At 41.6% G+C, this 17333-nt stretch overlaps 1 protein-coding gene across 1 annotated transcript; it reads right to left on the bottom strand.

The window, feature by feature from the left end:
* Positions 1 to 568: 568 nt before the first annotated feature.
* LOC106591898 (serine protease FAM111A) lies at positions 569 to 16936 on the bottom strand. Its single transcript, XM_082964278.1, has 5 exons — positions 16842 to 16936; positions 8469 to 8497; positions 6806 to 6849; positions 4397 to 4459; positions 569 to 3297 (listed from the first exon to the last, which is right to left on the bottom strand). Exons 3-5 carry the CDS (start codon positions 6842 to 6844, stop codon positions 1318 to 1320), a joined length of 2082 nt encoding a protein of 693 aa, XP_082820404.1. The 5' UTR covers positions 6845 to 6849; positions 8469 to 8497; positions 16842 to 16936; the 3' UTR covers positions 569 to 1317.
* Between the last annotated feature and the right edge of the window lie 397 nt (positions 16937 to 17333).

The raw sequence follows: 17333 nt of genomic DNA, 5'->3' as shown, positions 1-17333 counted from the left end.
GTCATGTGATCAGAACACACCATTGTGTGGTCACAGTCATGTGATCAGACACCATAGTGTGGTCACAGTCATGTGATCAGACACACCATTGTGTGGTCACAGTCATGTGATCAAACACACCATTGTGTGATCACAGTCATGTGATCAGACACACCATTGTGTGGTCACAGTCATGTGATCAGACACACCATTGTGTGGTCACAGTCATGTGATCAAACACACCATTGTGTGGTCACAGTCATGTGATCAAACACACCATTGTGTGGTCACAGTCATGTGATCAGACACACCATTGTGTGGTCACAGTCATGTGATCAAACACACCATTGTGTGGTCACAGTCATGTGATCAGACACACCATTGTGTGGTCACAGTCATGTGATCAGACACACCATTGTGTGGTCACAGTCATGTGATCAGACACACCATTGTGTGGTCACAGTCATGTGATCAGACACACTATTGTGTGGTCACAGTCATGTGATCAGACACACCATTGTGTGGTCACAGTCATGTGATCAGACACACCATTGTTTGGTCCACTTGCAATAAGAAGCAATAAGCAAGCTGTAATTGCCAACACATTTATTGATTAGTCTGTCACTAGTTTTATGCATGGTTGTTTTCATTTCATGAGTTATAACAATTTCAACATCATACAGAATTCCAATATAAAGACAATTACCACCTTCTACAAAGAAATTATGAAGACATTCTCAGAAGAGTACAAAAGTATCGTCAAAATGAAAAAGTATTGAGCTATTATCTTTAAAAAAAAGTGTGACAAGTGAAACCAAAGACAAGTGACCAAAACTCAAAGTAACAAAAATGTAGAACAGAATAATACATTTTTTTTATTATATTTTGACAGTTGCATCTACAAAGTTCCCTCTATCTATTTATTGAACCTTTTCCCAAAGTCTCAGAAAAATACAGAAAATACAAAGGACATCATAAGGTACCAGACAATTACAGCAAACAGCTGTATGTGTTACGTGTGTGTGTTACGTGTGTTACGTGTGTTATGTGTGTGTTACGTGTGTTACGTGTGTTACGTGTGTGTTGTGTGTGTTGTGTGTGTTGTGTGTGTTGCGTGTGTTGCGTGTGTTGCGTGTGTTGCGTGTGTTCGTGTGTTGCGTGTGTTGTGTGTGTTACGTGTGTTGTGTGTGTTGTGTGTGTTGCGTGTGTTGCGTGTGTTGCGTGTTACGTGTGTTGCGTGTGTTACGTGTGTTGTGTGTGTTACGTGTGTTACGTGTGTTGTGTGTCCACCTTGCAACCAGGCACCGACATCTGACTGCCACTGTGGGTAGAGTTAAGTCACTGGGGTAACTTGACAAGATCGTTTTTCAACATGAACTCTTTCAAAGCTTCATTTCCTGCTATTTCAATCTTTTCCAGTACCTCCTTTTCTGAAATGATCCATGTTCTAAGATGTTCTTTAATTCTTAGATGGTTCTCATTTTCCTCAACTGCATCCCAGACTGCTGTCAAGGCTGCACTGAATGAGGGCTTCCATTCATTTACCAGGTGTATGATAAAATTGTAAATGAAATCATGCAAATGGGGGCATGTCAAGGCTTCTCTGGTGAACTTGGTCAGTATTTCAACATTGTTTCTGTCCTTCATCTTGATCAGAAAGTCCTCCAGTATGGTGAGGAGAGGGATGGCATACTCAATCACACTCTTCACTCCTTCAACTTTGTAGGGAAACCCTCCAGTGTGCATGGCTATCACCTGGCAGGATTCATCAAAGACTGGGGAGCCAGAAGCTCCATGGAAGAGGCAGGTGTCATAGGTCACTTCAGTGTTGTCTGGATTCATGAGCATGTCATACTTCACTTTATTCTCTTCTATGGATGTATTGATCAGCATATCCATTCTGTCATTTTTCCCAATCTCTCTTTGGAAAGCCTCACCTCTTCTTTCTCTCTCAATAATGGTGGTGGGGTCTGTTCTTTTCACTCCTCCACCTGGGTGTCCAATGAGACAGACTCCACCTTTCTTTGGATCTGGGCTATATCTACGGAGAAGACCGTTGGAGGTATCAACGTCCTGAAGCTCTAGTACAGCAAAGTCCACATGTCGATTGTAGTGGTCAGATCCCCATTGAAAGTCAATGATCTCTGATTTCACCTCTATCACCTTCAGATCTGACCCATTGGGATTTTCTTTGTTGAATGTGGCAGTTACTTTGGCTAAGATATTCTGGTAATTTCCATCAACATACGAGATGCCATCGTTAATAAACAAATGTGCATTTGTCAGAATGTAATGATCAAACAGCAGGAAGCCAGTGCCTTGCCCGACCCCCTCGACATCGATCATACAGACTGAGTCACTCAGTCTCATCAGCTTCTTTACTGTGTAGACTTCAGAGAACCCCTGGGTGCTCTTTCCAAATTCCCCGCTTAAATGACTTAGCACCCCAGAATATTTCTTCTTTTTGTACCTCTTCTTCATCTGTTTCACCAAATCAGCAAACTGGTGGCAAAGAATCTTCAAAATCTCAGCAGAATCTGGCACTGTGACTAGCTGTTTTTTGGGGGGTTCCCCTGCAGCTGATGTTTCAGTGCTTGTGTTAAACATGGGGAGTTGTATGGAGTTAGTCTCATCTTCTTTCTGAAGGTTAGAACCAGCTTGTGGAGGGGCAGTTGCAGCCTGTGTTGGGTTTTTCTCTTCCAGGATCATTTTGAAGGTTTGTTTATCCAGACAGTCAACTAGTACATTCATCTCAACACAACTCGCTGGATCTGAGTCTGATTCAACGAGAATGCAAGTTTTAGTGAACACATTGTCATGGAAGCGTCCATCTCTTGTTAGTGCTGTCTCCACTGTCTCTCCACAGATGCCGTAGATGCAAAGAGGGCTAAAAGGTTCAAGTTTTTTGTTTTTGAGCAGTTGCTTGGTTTTGGTTTTCTTACCACCTTTAGATTCAATGTAAAAAATGACGTATTGCTTATTTCCTGTATAAATCTGTGTGGGTTCAGTTGTGGCCTCTCCACTATCATTGGAAATGGTTGATATGGTGAGTATTTGACCATTCTCAAGCAGATGACAAGGGAAGTGTGTTGCTATTGGTTTCTTTCCTTTCGTTGTTTGTATAACAAGGTCTTCTCTTTGCATTGTCTTCTCTTGTTGTCTTGTCTTCATCTTCTGTTTCTCAGTCATTTCCTTTAGTTCACAGAATGTGGAACTTGTTTCAAGAGCCTGTAACACGCTGCAAGGGCTATTACAGGTGATTTTATTCTGGTCTTCTTTATCAGGGAATTTGAAGGAAAAGTAGTGAAGATGTCCCTTCTGTGAGGAAATCAGTGAAAATGACATTAATATGAATACACATACACTGCCTTCAGAAAGTATTCAGACCCCTTGACTTTTTCCACATTTTGTTACGTTTCAGCCTTATTCTAAAATGGATTAAATAAAAAAGATCCTCAGCAATCTACACACAATACCCCATAATGATGAAGCAAAAACAGGTGCAGAAATGTTTGCAAATTTATTGAGAAAAAAATTACTGAAATACCTTATTTACATAAGTATTCAGACCCTTTGGTATGAGACTGTAAATTGAGCCAGAATTGTGTCGAAGCACAGATATTAGGAAGGGTACCAAAACATTTCTGCAGCATTGAAGGTCCCCAAGAACACAGTGGCCTCCATCATTCTTAAATTGAAGAAGTTTGGAACCACCAAGACTCTTCATAGCGCTGGCCGCCCGGCCAAACTGAGCAATCGGTGGAGAAGGGCCTTGGTCAGGGAGGTAACAAAGAACACTGTGAACTGTGGGACCTTAGATAGACTTGTTTTTCTTTCTAAATTTTGTCCAAACAATTTAATTGGCCACATGTGGACTCCAATGAAGTTGTAGTGATCTCAAGGATAATCAAAGGAAATTGGATGCACTTGAGCTCAGTTTGGAGTGTCATAGCAAAGGAGTATGAATACTTACAGTATGTAAATAAGATATTTCTGTATTATATTTTCAATAGATTTGTAAACATAACAAAAAAACATGTTTTCACTTTGTCATTATGGGGTATTGTGTTAAGATGGGCAAGAAAAAAACAACAACAATTTAATCCATTTTGAATTTAGGCCTGTAACACAACAAAATGTGGAATAAGTCAAGGGATATGAAGACTTTCTGAAAGCTCTGTATATGTTTCCAGCTCATTCATAGCAATATAGCATGAGCTTTTATAATATATTACATTTAGCAGAACCTTTTATCCACAAAAGATACATTTCTCATTTTAAAAATACATGTATAAAGCTGTCAAAAATGATCTATTATCTTTTCCTTATATTATTAGCTGAAAACAAAACATAATATTGATCAAACCAATACTTCATGGTAGAAAACAAATGAATGTGTTATAAACATTATACTGACCATGCTATCATTAGGCTCAGTTATCTTCATCTTTGTAGCCATTTGATCTGACAGTGAATCACCCTGGAAGAGAAAAATAACAGGAGATTGAAGGTTCTAAAGAAAATACAATATGGACTTTCAGAATATCATGATAATATGGATACACATACACTACATGACCAAAAGTATCTGGACACCCCTTCAACATACACTATATATACAGCAGTATGTGGACACACCTTCAACATACACTATATATACAGCAGTATGTGGACACACCTTCAACATACACTATATATACAGCAGTATGTGGACACCCCTTCAACATACACTATATATACAGCAGTATGTGGACACACCTTCAACATACACTATATATACAGCAGTATGTGGACACACCTTCAACATACACTATATATACAGCAGTATGTGGACACCCCTTCAACATACACTATATATACAGCAGTATGTGGACACACCTTCAACATACACTATCTATACAGCAGTATGTGGACAACCCTTCAACATACACTATATATACAGCAGTATGTGGACACCCCTTCAACATACACTATATATACAGCAGTATGTGGACACCCCTTCAACATACACTATATATACAGCAGTATGTGGACACCCCTTCAACATACACTATATATACAGCAGTATGAGGACACCCCTTCAACATACACTATATATACAGCAGTATGAGGACACCCCTTCAACATACACTATATATACAGCAGTATGTGGACAACCCTTCAAATTAGTGGATTTGGCTATTTCAGCCACACCTGTTAATGACAGGTGTATAAAATTCCGCACACAGCCATGCAATCTCCATAGACAAAGATTGATAGTAGAATGGCTCAGTGACTTTCAACGTGGCACCGTCATAGGATGCCACCTTTCCAACAAGTTAGTTGGTCAAAATTTGCCCTGGTTAACTGTTAGTGCTGTTATGGTGTAAAGTGGAAACATCTAGGAGCAACAACGGCTCAGCTGCGAAGTGGTAGGCCACACAAGCTCACAGAACAGGACCGGCGAGTTCTGAAGCACGTAAAAATCGATGGGTTGGAACACTCACTACAGAGTTCCAAACTACCTCTGTAAGCAACATCAGCACAAGAACTGTTCCTCAAGAGCTTCGGGAAATGGGTTTCCATGGCAGAGCAGCTGCACAAAAGCCTAAGTAGTGTATGTGTATCCTAATGATAGCAATGCCAAGCGTTGGCAGGAGTTGCGTAAAGATCGATGCCATTGGACTCTGGAGCAGTGGAAACGCATTCTCGGGAGTGATGTATCACGCTTCACCATCTGGCAGTCCGAAGGACAAATCTGGGTTTGGCAGATGCCAGGAGAACTCTACCTGCCTGAATGCATAGTGCCAACTGTAAAGTTTGGTGGAGGAGCAATAATGGTCTGGGGCTGTTTTTAATAGTTTGGGTTAGGCCCCTTAGTTCCAGTGAAGGGAAATCTTAACGCTACAGCATACAAAGACATGTTGTGCTTCCAACTTTGTGGCAACAGTTTGGGGAAGGCCCTTTCCTGTTTCAGCATGACAATGCCCCTGTGCACAAAGTGGAGTCCATACAGAAATGGTTTGTCAAGATCGGTGTGGAAGAACTTGACTGGCCTGCACAGAGCCCTGACCTCAACCAAATCGAACACATTTTGGGATGAATTGGAACAGACTGCAAGCCAGGCCTAGTCACCCAACATCAGCGCCCGACCTCACTAATGCTCTTGTGGCTGAATGGAAGCAAGTCCCCCTGCAGCAATGTTCCAACATCTAGTGGAAAGCCTTAACAGAAGAGTGGAGGCTGTTATAGCAGCAAAGGGGGGACCAACTCCATATTAATGCCCATGATTTTGGAATGAGATGTTGGACGAGCAGGTGTCCACATACTTTTGGTCATGTTTGGGGTGGCAGGTAGTCTAGTGGTTAGAGCGTTGGGCCAGTAACTGAAAGTTGCTGGATCGACTCCCCGAGCTGACAAGGTAAAAATCTGTCGTTCTGCCCCTGTGCAAGGCAGTTAACCCACTGTTCCCCGGTAGGCCGTCATTGTAAATAAGAATGTTCTGAACTGACTTGCCTAGTTAAATAAGGGTATAAAAATGTGTTGTTCCAAGTACATTCTCTAATAATTATAATTCGTATTAGGCATCCTGAACAACAACTTAGATTTTTGAACAAAAAAGTAAATAGGATGTTTTTTTGTTGTTTTATTTTACCTTTATTTAACTAGGCAAGTCAGTTAAGAACAAATTCTTATTTACAATGACTGCCCATTTTACACAAATACATGTACCACAATGGAGCCCTTTGTCAGTTTACAATAAAGAAAACTGAATTGCAGAGCAGCTTACATAAGATAACGAACGTGAACATAATTAAAAGGGAAAGACATTAACTTATTAACTTACATTGCTATCAAGAGGCTCAGATTTCACCGTGGCTGCCATTGGACCTGTGAAATCATTATTCAAAAAACATGATTTAATCTTTTATGGATGACAATAACAGGTAGATTGATGGGATTGATGGGGCGGCAGGTAGCCTAGTGGTTAAAGCATTGTATTAGTAACCGAAAGGTTGCTAGATCGAATCCCCGAGCTGACAAGGTACAAATCTGTTGTTCCGTCCCTGAACAAGGCAGTTAACCCACTGTTCCTAGGCCGTCATTGAAAATAAGAATTTGTTCTTAACTGACTTGCCTAGTAAAAAACTACAAGATAAACCAGTACTGGTCTTCGGCTTGTGAAATAGACACTCCACAGGTGGTTCACAACAAGCATATTGCCAGCTCCAATGGCATTCAATGAGTTAAGTTGAATCACTCCAACTAGTAGCAAAGTAAGTTGTGATTGTGTAGTATCCTACAGCTATGGCACCCATTTACATGTTTATTTATTCTCCAAAAAGAAGTGACTGGCACACACAAGTGAAACAATTCATTCAAGAAATGAATTGATTGATAAACAGAGGTCTGTGATGGCTGTTAGTGGGACTAGCATCAACACAATGCCAAAGACTTGAGACTTTGCTTTCTTCAAACTTCTAATTCTGATTCTGGTGTTTCTTCACTAAATTCAAGCTCAACTTTTGTTGTTAGTAACTACAGCTATCATTGGTAACTCTCTAGGATAGTCTGCAGATGCTCAACAACAGACCGCTAATGTACTGCTGTTGTGTTCCCCTGATGTACAGACCACTGATGTTCTACTGTTGTGTTCCCCTGATGTACAGACCACTGATGTTCTACTGTTGTGTTCCCCTGATGTACAGACCACTGATGTTCTACTGTTGTGTTCTCCTGATGTACAGACCACTGATGTTCTACTGTTGTGTTCCCCTGATGTACAGACCACTGATGTTCTACTGTTGTGTTCCCCTGATGTACAGACCACTGATGTTCTACTGTTGTGTTCCCCTGATGTACAGACACTGATGTTCTACTGTTGTGGTTTATGATGATGATACTGTCTTGGTGTTTAAAGAAGAGGAAGCCCAGTGATCGGTTAAGAGACATCTTTTCAACCTAAAATGTGTATTTTTAACGTCTTGTGCTCATACTGAGGACTCCTTTGACTTTGTGCTCTTGTTTCTGAACCGAAACGGTGGTCAGGATGGTGGATCAGGCTAGCAACAAATTAGGAGTGTTTCAATGAATTGAATATAATTTAATGGACTCAAATAAACAAAGTTTACAGTGTGATCAAAAAGAAACACAATCACATATCAATTATAACATGGGTTCTCACTATAAGAGTAGACTAGTTTTCACTTGTCATGATAGATCAAATGTGATTTGAAGGGGGACCACATTTTGGATACGGATTCTCTTCCCCTTTGTTTCAGAACATTTTGTGAAATACCATTTCCTCCCTGTACATGCATCAACTTAATACAACTTGTAATTGTATTAATATAATGACCTGATATAAAGACATGAACACTAACACTTCTCATTGGATTTGTATAATAGAAACCTCACAGCCTACGATAACAATCCTAATGCCAGTGAGAATGTAGAGCCTGTTTGATAATGTTCTATTCAAAGTATTATGCAAATGTTTAGTAACCTACCTCTGTTACTGCGTTGGTTGATCTGAGATCTGTGTTGAAAGAGGAAGTTGTGTCAGTGATCATTGCTTTTATACCTGTACTACTTGCATATGTAGGTTCTTATTTTTCAGAGTAAATGACTCACGGACACTAGAGAAGCTTTAACCAAGTTTAATTCTTCCCAAAGGTTCTGTACAGCTGTAATCAGACTACCCAACATGTATCCCATCCAGATATTTATATCCCACTTAAGACAGTCCCTGTCTCCAATCCTTACAGTTTATTCCCAACAGGAAGAAGGTAACCAGATACTAAACCCTGATTACTCCCTTAAGGGGAACTGACCTCACCCCTCACACCTCACCTTCTGACCTCAACCCCTCCTTCACCTACTCCACAGATATCTGTCTTCCCTGTGTCAACACGTCGCTCTCCTCTCCTCCATCAAACACATTCCAAAGCCTTCTGGCTTTCTACAGAGAACCCTTAACTTTCTCCTTTGATTCTATGCTTCTTCTCTATCATTTATTTAATATCTCAATGTTCAAAATGTCGAACCCAACAGTATGTTTTATACCTGTACAATGATGAATATTAATAGACACACCCTGTTGAAAGGTACTGGCTACACCAGGTGTTTACCCAATGGACGGGCTCAAAGGAAAGCCATTCAACAGAATCCATGGAGCTGGTTCAAGATTATGATGATGATATTGTCTTGGTGTTTGAGGAAGAGAAATACCAGCAAAATATGGTTGAAAGATGTCTCGTCTTTCAACATATTTTAAGTCAATCACTGCCCTGAGGCATTGAGATAAGAGAGAATACAGTAGACGGCACGCGTCAAACGTTTGATTTATGACTCTATGTCCGGATGACTTGTGCATGCCCATATTTGGGCATCCGGTCAAGACATCCTGGCGGGAAGTTATCACGTGGTTATGCCCATATAAGGGCATCCTGTTCCTGTTGTCACGTGTTAGAGTGTGTTAATTTATGCATATATTGCATCTATTCCTTTGAAGTTGTCATAATGATTGATGTGTAGGTACCTCGTTGAACTGGTGGGGGGGTTGTATTTGAACATTTCAAAGAGGATGGACCCACACCCCCTATTTTATTGTCTTTAGGGCTGTTGTCTATGAAACAGGAATGTCCTGGGGGTATTGTAGGGGGCAGACGGATTATAAATAAGACCCAGAACAACACGTGCGGCCATGATAAACCACTAAAGAAATTAAACATGGATTTTGTGATCAGTGGCAAAGCAGTGATGACCGTAACAACGGGAGCAGGACCTCGGTTGAAACATAGAGAAAGGTCCGAGTATAAAGCAACAATATACGATGCGCCAAAAAAGCGTTTTCTAAATATGTATAGAACCCAAATACCGCCCGCAACTGCCCTGAAAGATCAAGTGATGATGTCTAATGGACAGCAATGGGGTTATCAGTTTGATTACCCGGCCTGTAGAGTGAAACTATACCGTAGCCAAAGGAGAAGAAAATACAGACCAGACTTTAGGAGTGGACTACGGGCTTGAAGACTGGCAGGTGTTTTGCAAGGTGCTGTGTCCCGAACTGAGGGTTATCACAAAGGGGTATAGCGTGTTCACGGGCTACGAGACCCGTTGGGAAGGTGCCCCTGACTCCTCAGGAAGAGTATTTCACAGGGTGAAAATACAAAGAAAGGACTTCCATGTAGGTGCGTGGAGTTCTATATCAGCAACGAGGAAATCTGCAACCAAAACATTCGTGATGGTGGCCTGACTGGGGATTTTAGGTTGCGCATGCTTATTCCTTTTAAAAGTTGGGATCTAATGGAATTGAAAATGTTAGAGGTGTTGGACGTTCTTTTTGTACAGAGCCAACAGCGGCAGAGCTTTGTTCGGCTAAGGAAGTGCATAATATATGCGAATCCTGAGGATTATGATTCAAATGAACCCCAAGAAGGGTCATCCTCAGAAGGGTCGGCCCCCGAAGGGTCAGCCCCTGAAGAAAACTAAGTACGCGGCTGCGTTAACCACGACCTGATACCAAAGGACTGGTTCAACAATAAAAGGAGTGCCCATAAAGCCTCCAGTTCTTAATTTCAGCATATACCATGGATATTCATACAACATACCAGGACTCCGATACGTCTTGGGTGCCAGACCCTAAGGACTCTATGTCTCGCAGCCCCCCATTCTACTCCCCCCAGGCAAGACCCCCGACATGTACACAGCCTGAGGATGTGTTTGATGGGGTGGTTAGTACTACTTTTGTGGACACCATCAAGGCCTCTGTAGCCGCACCTTTAGACGTGGTGATTGGAGAGTATATAAGAGAAAAATGCATCGGTTGTGAGATCAATCACCCCAGCCAGCATCCGTGTTTATATGAACCCCCAAGGTACTACTTCTTCAACCATTTTGAGGAGCTGATGAAAACACTGTGGACCAGCCGGTTTATACCTCCGCTGGTCAGAGCCCTGGAGTCTATGGGTCTTGTGCCGTCTATTCCCAGAGTTTACGGGGTAACTGAGGCTTTCCTACATGAACTGAAGGAGGCGATCTACAGCCACGAGAAACTCAAAGAAATCCGGCACACCCTGGTGGACGACAACAAATACAGGGAAGCTGTTTTGGCTGATGTGATGACTTTCTGGCTCAATAAACCGCAAGAGACGAGTAACAATACATATTATTTAGATGTAAAGCAATGGGTAACTATATGCATACGATGTTAGAGAATAAATACTTTTTTCTTTTGGGAGAACTTACAAATGTTATGCAGCAAATTATTGAAAATAAAGTGAACAATGTATCATTCTACAAAACCCATAATACCTGGGCTAATGTAGAGCGTGTGCTAAAAATTGAGCAAATCATGAATCATGTACGACATACGGGCGAGAGCCTACAATGGACACAACTGGTATTCCGTCTTGTGGATGATTCTGAAGAACTAGAAACAACCTTGTCTAAGATTTTACTTTATTTGTTTGAAACACCGTTTAATTGTAACATGTATCATATGTGTTGTTTATATACTTATATAGCGGGTGTGTGTTTTAAAAATTCAGAGACACAAGCCTGTAAATCTAAACCAAATATACAGGATGTTGCATGCTTGGATCATTGAGAAAACGGGGACTAGTATCCTGAATTGTCTGTATACGTAATACTTGATGTTTGCATGAAATAAAAAAATGAAATGTTGTCGTTATTTGAAAGGGGCTCATTAACGTTATTGTACCTCAGAGGCAAGAAGGATGGCGGAGCAGATGTTGAAAAACATTTATTATACCCCCTCTAACCCAGGGTCTTATGGGGGTAAGGAGCAGTTACAGAGAGCTATAGCCGAAGAAACAGGTAGCAGGTTTGTCACGCTCGTCGTAATGATGGGACCAAAACGCAGCGGGTGCAGTGCTCATCTTTTTTTTATTTTAATAAAACGTGAACACGTAACAAAAATAATAAACGATGAAAACAGTCCTGTAAGGCTACACAGCTATACACAGAACAACTACCCACAAACACAGTGACAAAAACCTCCTACTTAAATATGGCCTCCAATTAGAAGCAACGAAGAACAGCTGCCTCCAATTGAAGGCCAAACCAAAAACCTGAACATAGAAATAGACAACATTACCCAAAAACCCAAGACACAAATCAAACACACCCTCTGCCATGTCCTGACCAACTAATATAACAAAACAACCCCTTACTGGTCAGGACGTGACAGTACCCCCCCCACCCCCCCCCCCCCCAAAGGTGCAGACACCGAATGCACCTTAACAAAAAGGTAAACAAAAACAATCCCAACCTAAAGGGAGGGAAGGGAGGGTGGCCACCGACGGTTCTAGTGCAACACCCCCCCCCCCCCCTTCCCAAACACTCCCCCCTACAGAGGTGGCTCTGGTTCCGGTCTTAGTCCCCAATCTAACCCGCTCACCCCCGCTGAAGACTCTAGGTCACATACCCCCACTGAAGACTCTGGGTCAAGGGGCAACTCTGTCTGCGCCGGACTGCTGGCGGGCGACTCTGGCTGCGCCGGACTGCTGGCGGGCGACTCTGGCTGCGCCGGACTGCTGGCGGGCGACTCTGGCTGCGCCGGACTGCTGGCGGGCGACTCTGGCTGCGCCGGACTGCTGGCGGGCGACTCTGGCTGCGCCGGACTGCTGGCGGGCGACTCTGGCTGCGCCGGACTGCTGGCGGGCGACTCTGGCTGCGCCAGACGACTGGAGGTTGTCGCTGGAGACCTAGTGCGCGGAACAGGACGTACTAATGGCAGAGTGCTCACAGCAGGCACTGACTGTACCGGGTTATGGAGGCGCACTGGAGGATGAGTGCGGGGAACAGGAACAGTACGTACTGGACTGGGCTGACGCACTGGAGACCTGATGCGTGGGACTGGCTTAGGAGGCGCCAGACTAGTAACACGCACCTCAAGGCTAGTGCGAGGAGCAGGAACAGGACATACTGGACTGACGCACTGGAGGCCTGCTGCGTGGGGCTGGTACTGGAGGTACCACACTAGTAACATGCACCACAGGGCTAGTGCGAGGAGCAGGAACAGGACGTACTGGACTGGGCTGACGCACTGGAGGCCTGATGCGTGTTGCTGGCTTAGGAGGCGCCAGACTAGTAACACGCACCTCAAGGCTAGTGTGAGGAGCAGGAACAGGGTAAACTGGACCCTGGAGATGCACTGGAGGTCTGGAGCATATGGTCTGCACAACCCTTCCTGGCTGAGTGCTCAACATCGCCTGGCCATACTGAGGAGCTTTCACCAATTGCACCGGCCTGTGAATGCGTCTGGGAAATCTGCGCATTTCCGCATAGCTCGGTGCTTTCTCGATCCGTCGCTCCCCGTAATAAGCACGAGGAGTTGGTTCAGGCCTATTTCCTGACTTACTCCAACTCCCCTTGTGAAATTTTTTGGGGGTGCCTCCTCACCTCCCCCTGCTCCCCGGCAGGTTGTTGCAATAGTCCAATAGCTGTTCCCAAGTCCAGTCAATTCTTGCCTCCAATTCCTCCAGCGACCAGGATGCCATCACATCCCGAGCACGCTGCTTACTCCACTCCTGGTGCTGCTCCCTTTCCATGCTGCTTGGTCCGTTGGTGGTGGGTAGTTCTGTCACAATCGTCGTAATGATGGGACCAAAACGCAGCGGGTGCAGTGCTCATCTTCTTTTTTTATTTTAATAAAACGTGAACACGTAACAAAAAATAATAAACACCGACGAAAACAGTCCTGTAAGGCTACACAGCTATACACAGAACAACTACCCACAAACACAGTGACAAAAACCTCCTACTTAAATATGGCCTCCAATTAGAAGCAACGAAGAACAGCTGCCTCCAATTGAAGGCCAAACCAAAAACCTGAACATAGAAATAGACTAAATAGACATTCAAACATAGAAATAGGCAACATAGAACATTACCCAAAAACCCAAGACACATAAATCAAACACACCCTCTGCCACGTCCTGACCAACTAATATAACAAAACAACCCCTTACTGGTCAGGATGTGACAAGGTTAGGCGTTGCTCAAGTGAATGAATGGCTAGCAGAGCAGGATGCTTATACTCTGCATAAACCTGTGCGAAAACAATTTCCAAGAAATATAGTTTTTTCTACTCATCCCTTGTCCCAGTTTCAGGCGGATCTATGTGACATGCAGGCCCTTGCAGATAAAAATGATGGAAATCGCTACATGCTAACGGTTATAGATATTTTCTCTAAAATGGCCTTTGTAAGGGTCTTAAAAAATAAGAGCGGGGCAGAGGTGACCCGGGCTTTGACTCTATCTTGAAGGAAGGAGTAGGCCCCAAGAAAGTGCAGACTGACGGCGGAAAATCATTTTTTAATAATACTTTTCAGAAATTCACGAAGAAGCACAATATAGTACATTTTTCTACAGGCTCGGATTTGAAAGCTTCAGTTGTTGAACACTTTAACAGAACTCTGAAGGAGCGGATGTGGAGATATTTTACAGCTCACAACACGCATAGATATATCGATATAGTTCCAGATTTAGTAAAGGGTTACAACTACAACTACCATAAGAGTATAACGGATGAAGCCCTCTGAGGTCTCGTCTGAAAACTCTTTTCAAGTCTTTAAAAATCTGTATGGTTTGTTCCCCCTTCGCCGTAAGAAAAAAATAGATTTTAAATTCATAGTGGGGGACTTGGTACGTATATCCAAGTTGAGGGGTGTTTTCAACAAAAAATATGAGCAATGTTACAGCGATGAGTTGTTCACAGTTATCGAATGTCTACCTCGCATACTCCCTGTCTACAAGTTAAAAGATTATGACGGGGAGCTTATAGAGGGATCGTTTTATGAGAAGGAACTACAGAAGGTACAGATGGTTAAAGACCAAGTCTTTCACGTGGAGGAGATTCTGGATCATAAGAGAGCAAAGGGTAAAAAATGGGTGTTGATCCGTTGGAAAAACTGGCCCCAAAAGTTCACCAGTTGGGTTTTAGAGCACAATGTGGTGGAGGCATCGGGGGTTAACTTAAACCCTCATGCATGATAAATACAACGTCATTTGTGTGTACACAGGAGTGCATCATGGAACACAGCGGCTTCTACCTGACCCTCCCCAGTAATGCGTCTGCACATATATATAGTAAGAACCAAAGTTCGAATTATACAACCAATTTTCCAAAGCCTATAGAGTTATCAGAGGCCTGGGAAGTAGGTCTCAGCGAGATTACATACCCCCATAGCTGGTATAATATCAAGGATAAGGACCGGGATTTTTATTGCAAAAGGATATCGGAACCCCCGAAACGTATAAATATTAAAAAAGGGTTCTATAGAACCGTCGACGGGATTGTCTCAGAGTTGAATGAACTTCTAACCCTGAACAATATGGAAATACTCTTGATCTACAACCCTATTCATAAACGTGTACAAATCTCAGGGGATGATGATGGGGGTATAAAGACCAGCGGACAGTTGTGTTCACCTGCACACTGTCATGCCCCACCCTAAACCAACCGGTTTATATATATATATAAAGACATAAACACTAACAAGACTGACCTGTACCCTTCCCTTCTCATTGTAATATATATATATATAAAGATATAAACACTAACAAGACTGACCTGTATCCTTCCCTTCTCATTGTAATATATATATATATATATATATATATAAAGACATAAACACTAACAAGACTGACCTGTACCCTTCCCTTCTCATTGTAATATATATATATATAAAGACATAAACACTAACAAGACTGACCTGTACCCTTCCCTTCTCATTGTAATATATATATATATATATATATATAAGATATAAACACTAACAAGACTGACCTGTACCCTTCCCTTCTCATTGTAATATATATATATATATATATATAAAGACATAAACACTAACAAGACTGACCTGTATCCTTCCCTTCTCATTGTAATATATATATATATATATAAGATATAAACACTAACAAGACTGACCTGTACCCTTCCCTTCTCATTGTAATATATATATATATATATATGACATAAACACTAACAAGACTGACCTGTATCCTTCCCTTCTCATTGTAATATATATATATATAAAGACATAAACATTAACAAGACTGACCTGTACCCTTCCCTTCTCATTGTAATATATATATATATATATATATATATATATATAAAGACATAAACACTAACAAGACTGACCTGTACCCTTCCGTTCTCATTGTAATATATATATATATATATATATATATAAAGACATAAACACTAACAAGACTGACCTGTACCCTTCCGTTCTCATTGTAATATATATATATATATATATATATATATATATATATATAAAGACATAAACACTAACAAGACTGACCTGTACCCTTCCGTTCTCATTGTAATATATATATATATATATATAAAGATATAAACACTAACAAGACTGACCTGTACCCTTCCCTTCTCATTGTAATATATATATATATATATATAAAGATATAAACACTAACAAGACTGACCTGTACCCTTCCCTTCTCATTGTAATATATATATATATATAAAGACATAAACACTAACAAGACTGACCTGTACCCTTCCCTTCTCATTGTAATATATATATATATATAAAGACATAAACACTAACAAGACTGACCTGTACCCTTCCCTTCTCATTGTAATATATATATATATAAAGACATAAACACTAACAAGACTGACCTGTATCCTTCCCTTCTCATTGTAATATATATATATGTAAAGACATAAACACTAACAAGACTGACCTGTACCCTTCCCTTCTCATTGGATTTGAATAATAGAAACCTCACAGCCTACAATAACAATCCTACTGCCAGTGAGAATGTAGAGCCTGTTTGATAATGTTCTATTCAAAGTATTATATAAATGTTTAGTAACCTACCTGTGTTACTGCGTTGGTTGATCTGAGATCTGTGTTGAAAGAGGAAGTTGTGTCAGTGATCATCGCTTTTATACTTGCGTAAGTACATACGTATGTTTTATACCTGTACAATGATGAATATTAATAGACACACCCTGTGGAAAGGTACTGGTTACACCAGGTGTTTACCCAATGGACGGGCTCAAAGGAAAACCATTCAACAGAATCGATTATGATGATGATATTGTCTTGGTGTTTGAGGAAGAGAAATACCAGCAAAATATGGTTGAAAGATGTCTTGTTTTTCAATGTCTTTTAAGCCTTTTCAACCAACAATATATTTTCAACGTCTTGTGCTCATAGGAAGGACTCCTGTTGACCTTTACATTTAAATATAATTTACTTGATTGATTAATGAATTGCTCTTGTCATCGTTCCTCGCCACCATCTGTTGGTGGCAAGTGACGCACCTTCTCAAGTTCCCGAGTGGCGCATCAATCTAAGGCACTGCAT

The sequence above is a fragment of the Salmo salar genome, chromosome 17 (genome assembly GCF_965601325.2).
Source record: "Salmo salar chromosome 17, fSalSal1, whole genome shotgun sequence".
In the NCBI taxonomy this organism is placed as follows: domain Eukaryota; kingdom Metazoa; phylum Chordata; class Actinopteri; order Salmoniformes; family Salmonidae; genus Salmo; species Salmo salar.
Note: the sequence above shows the minus strand (reverse complement) of the source record. Positions and strands in the feature narration are given on the sequence as shown.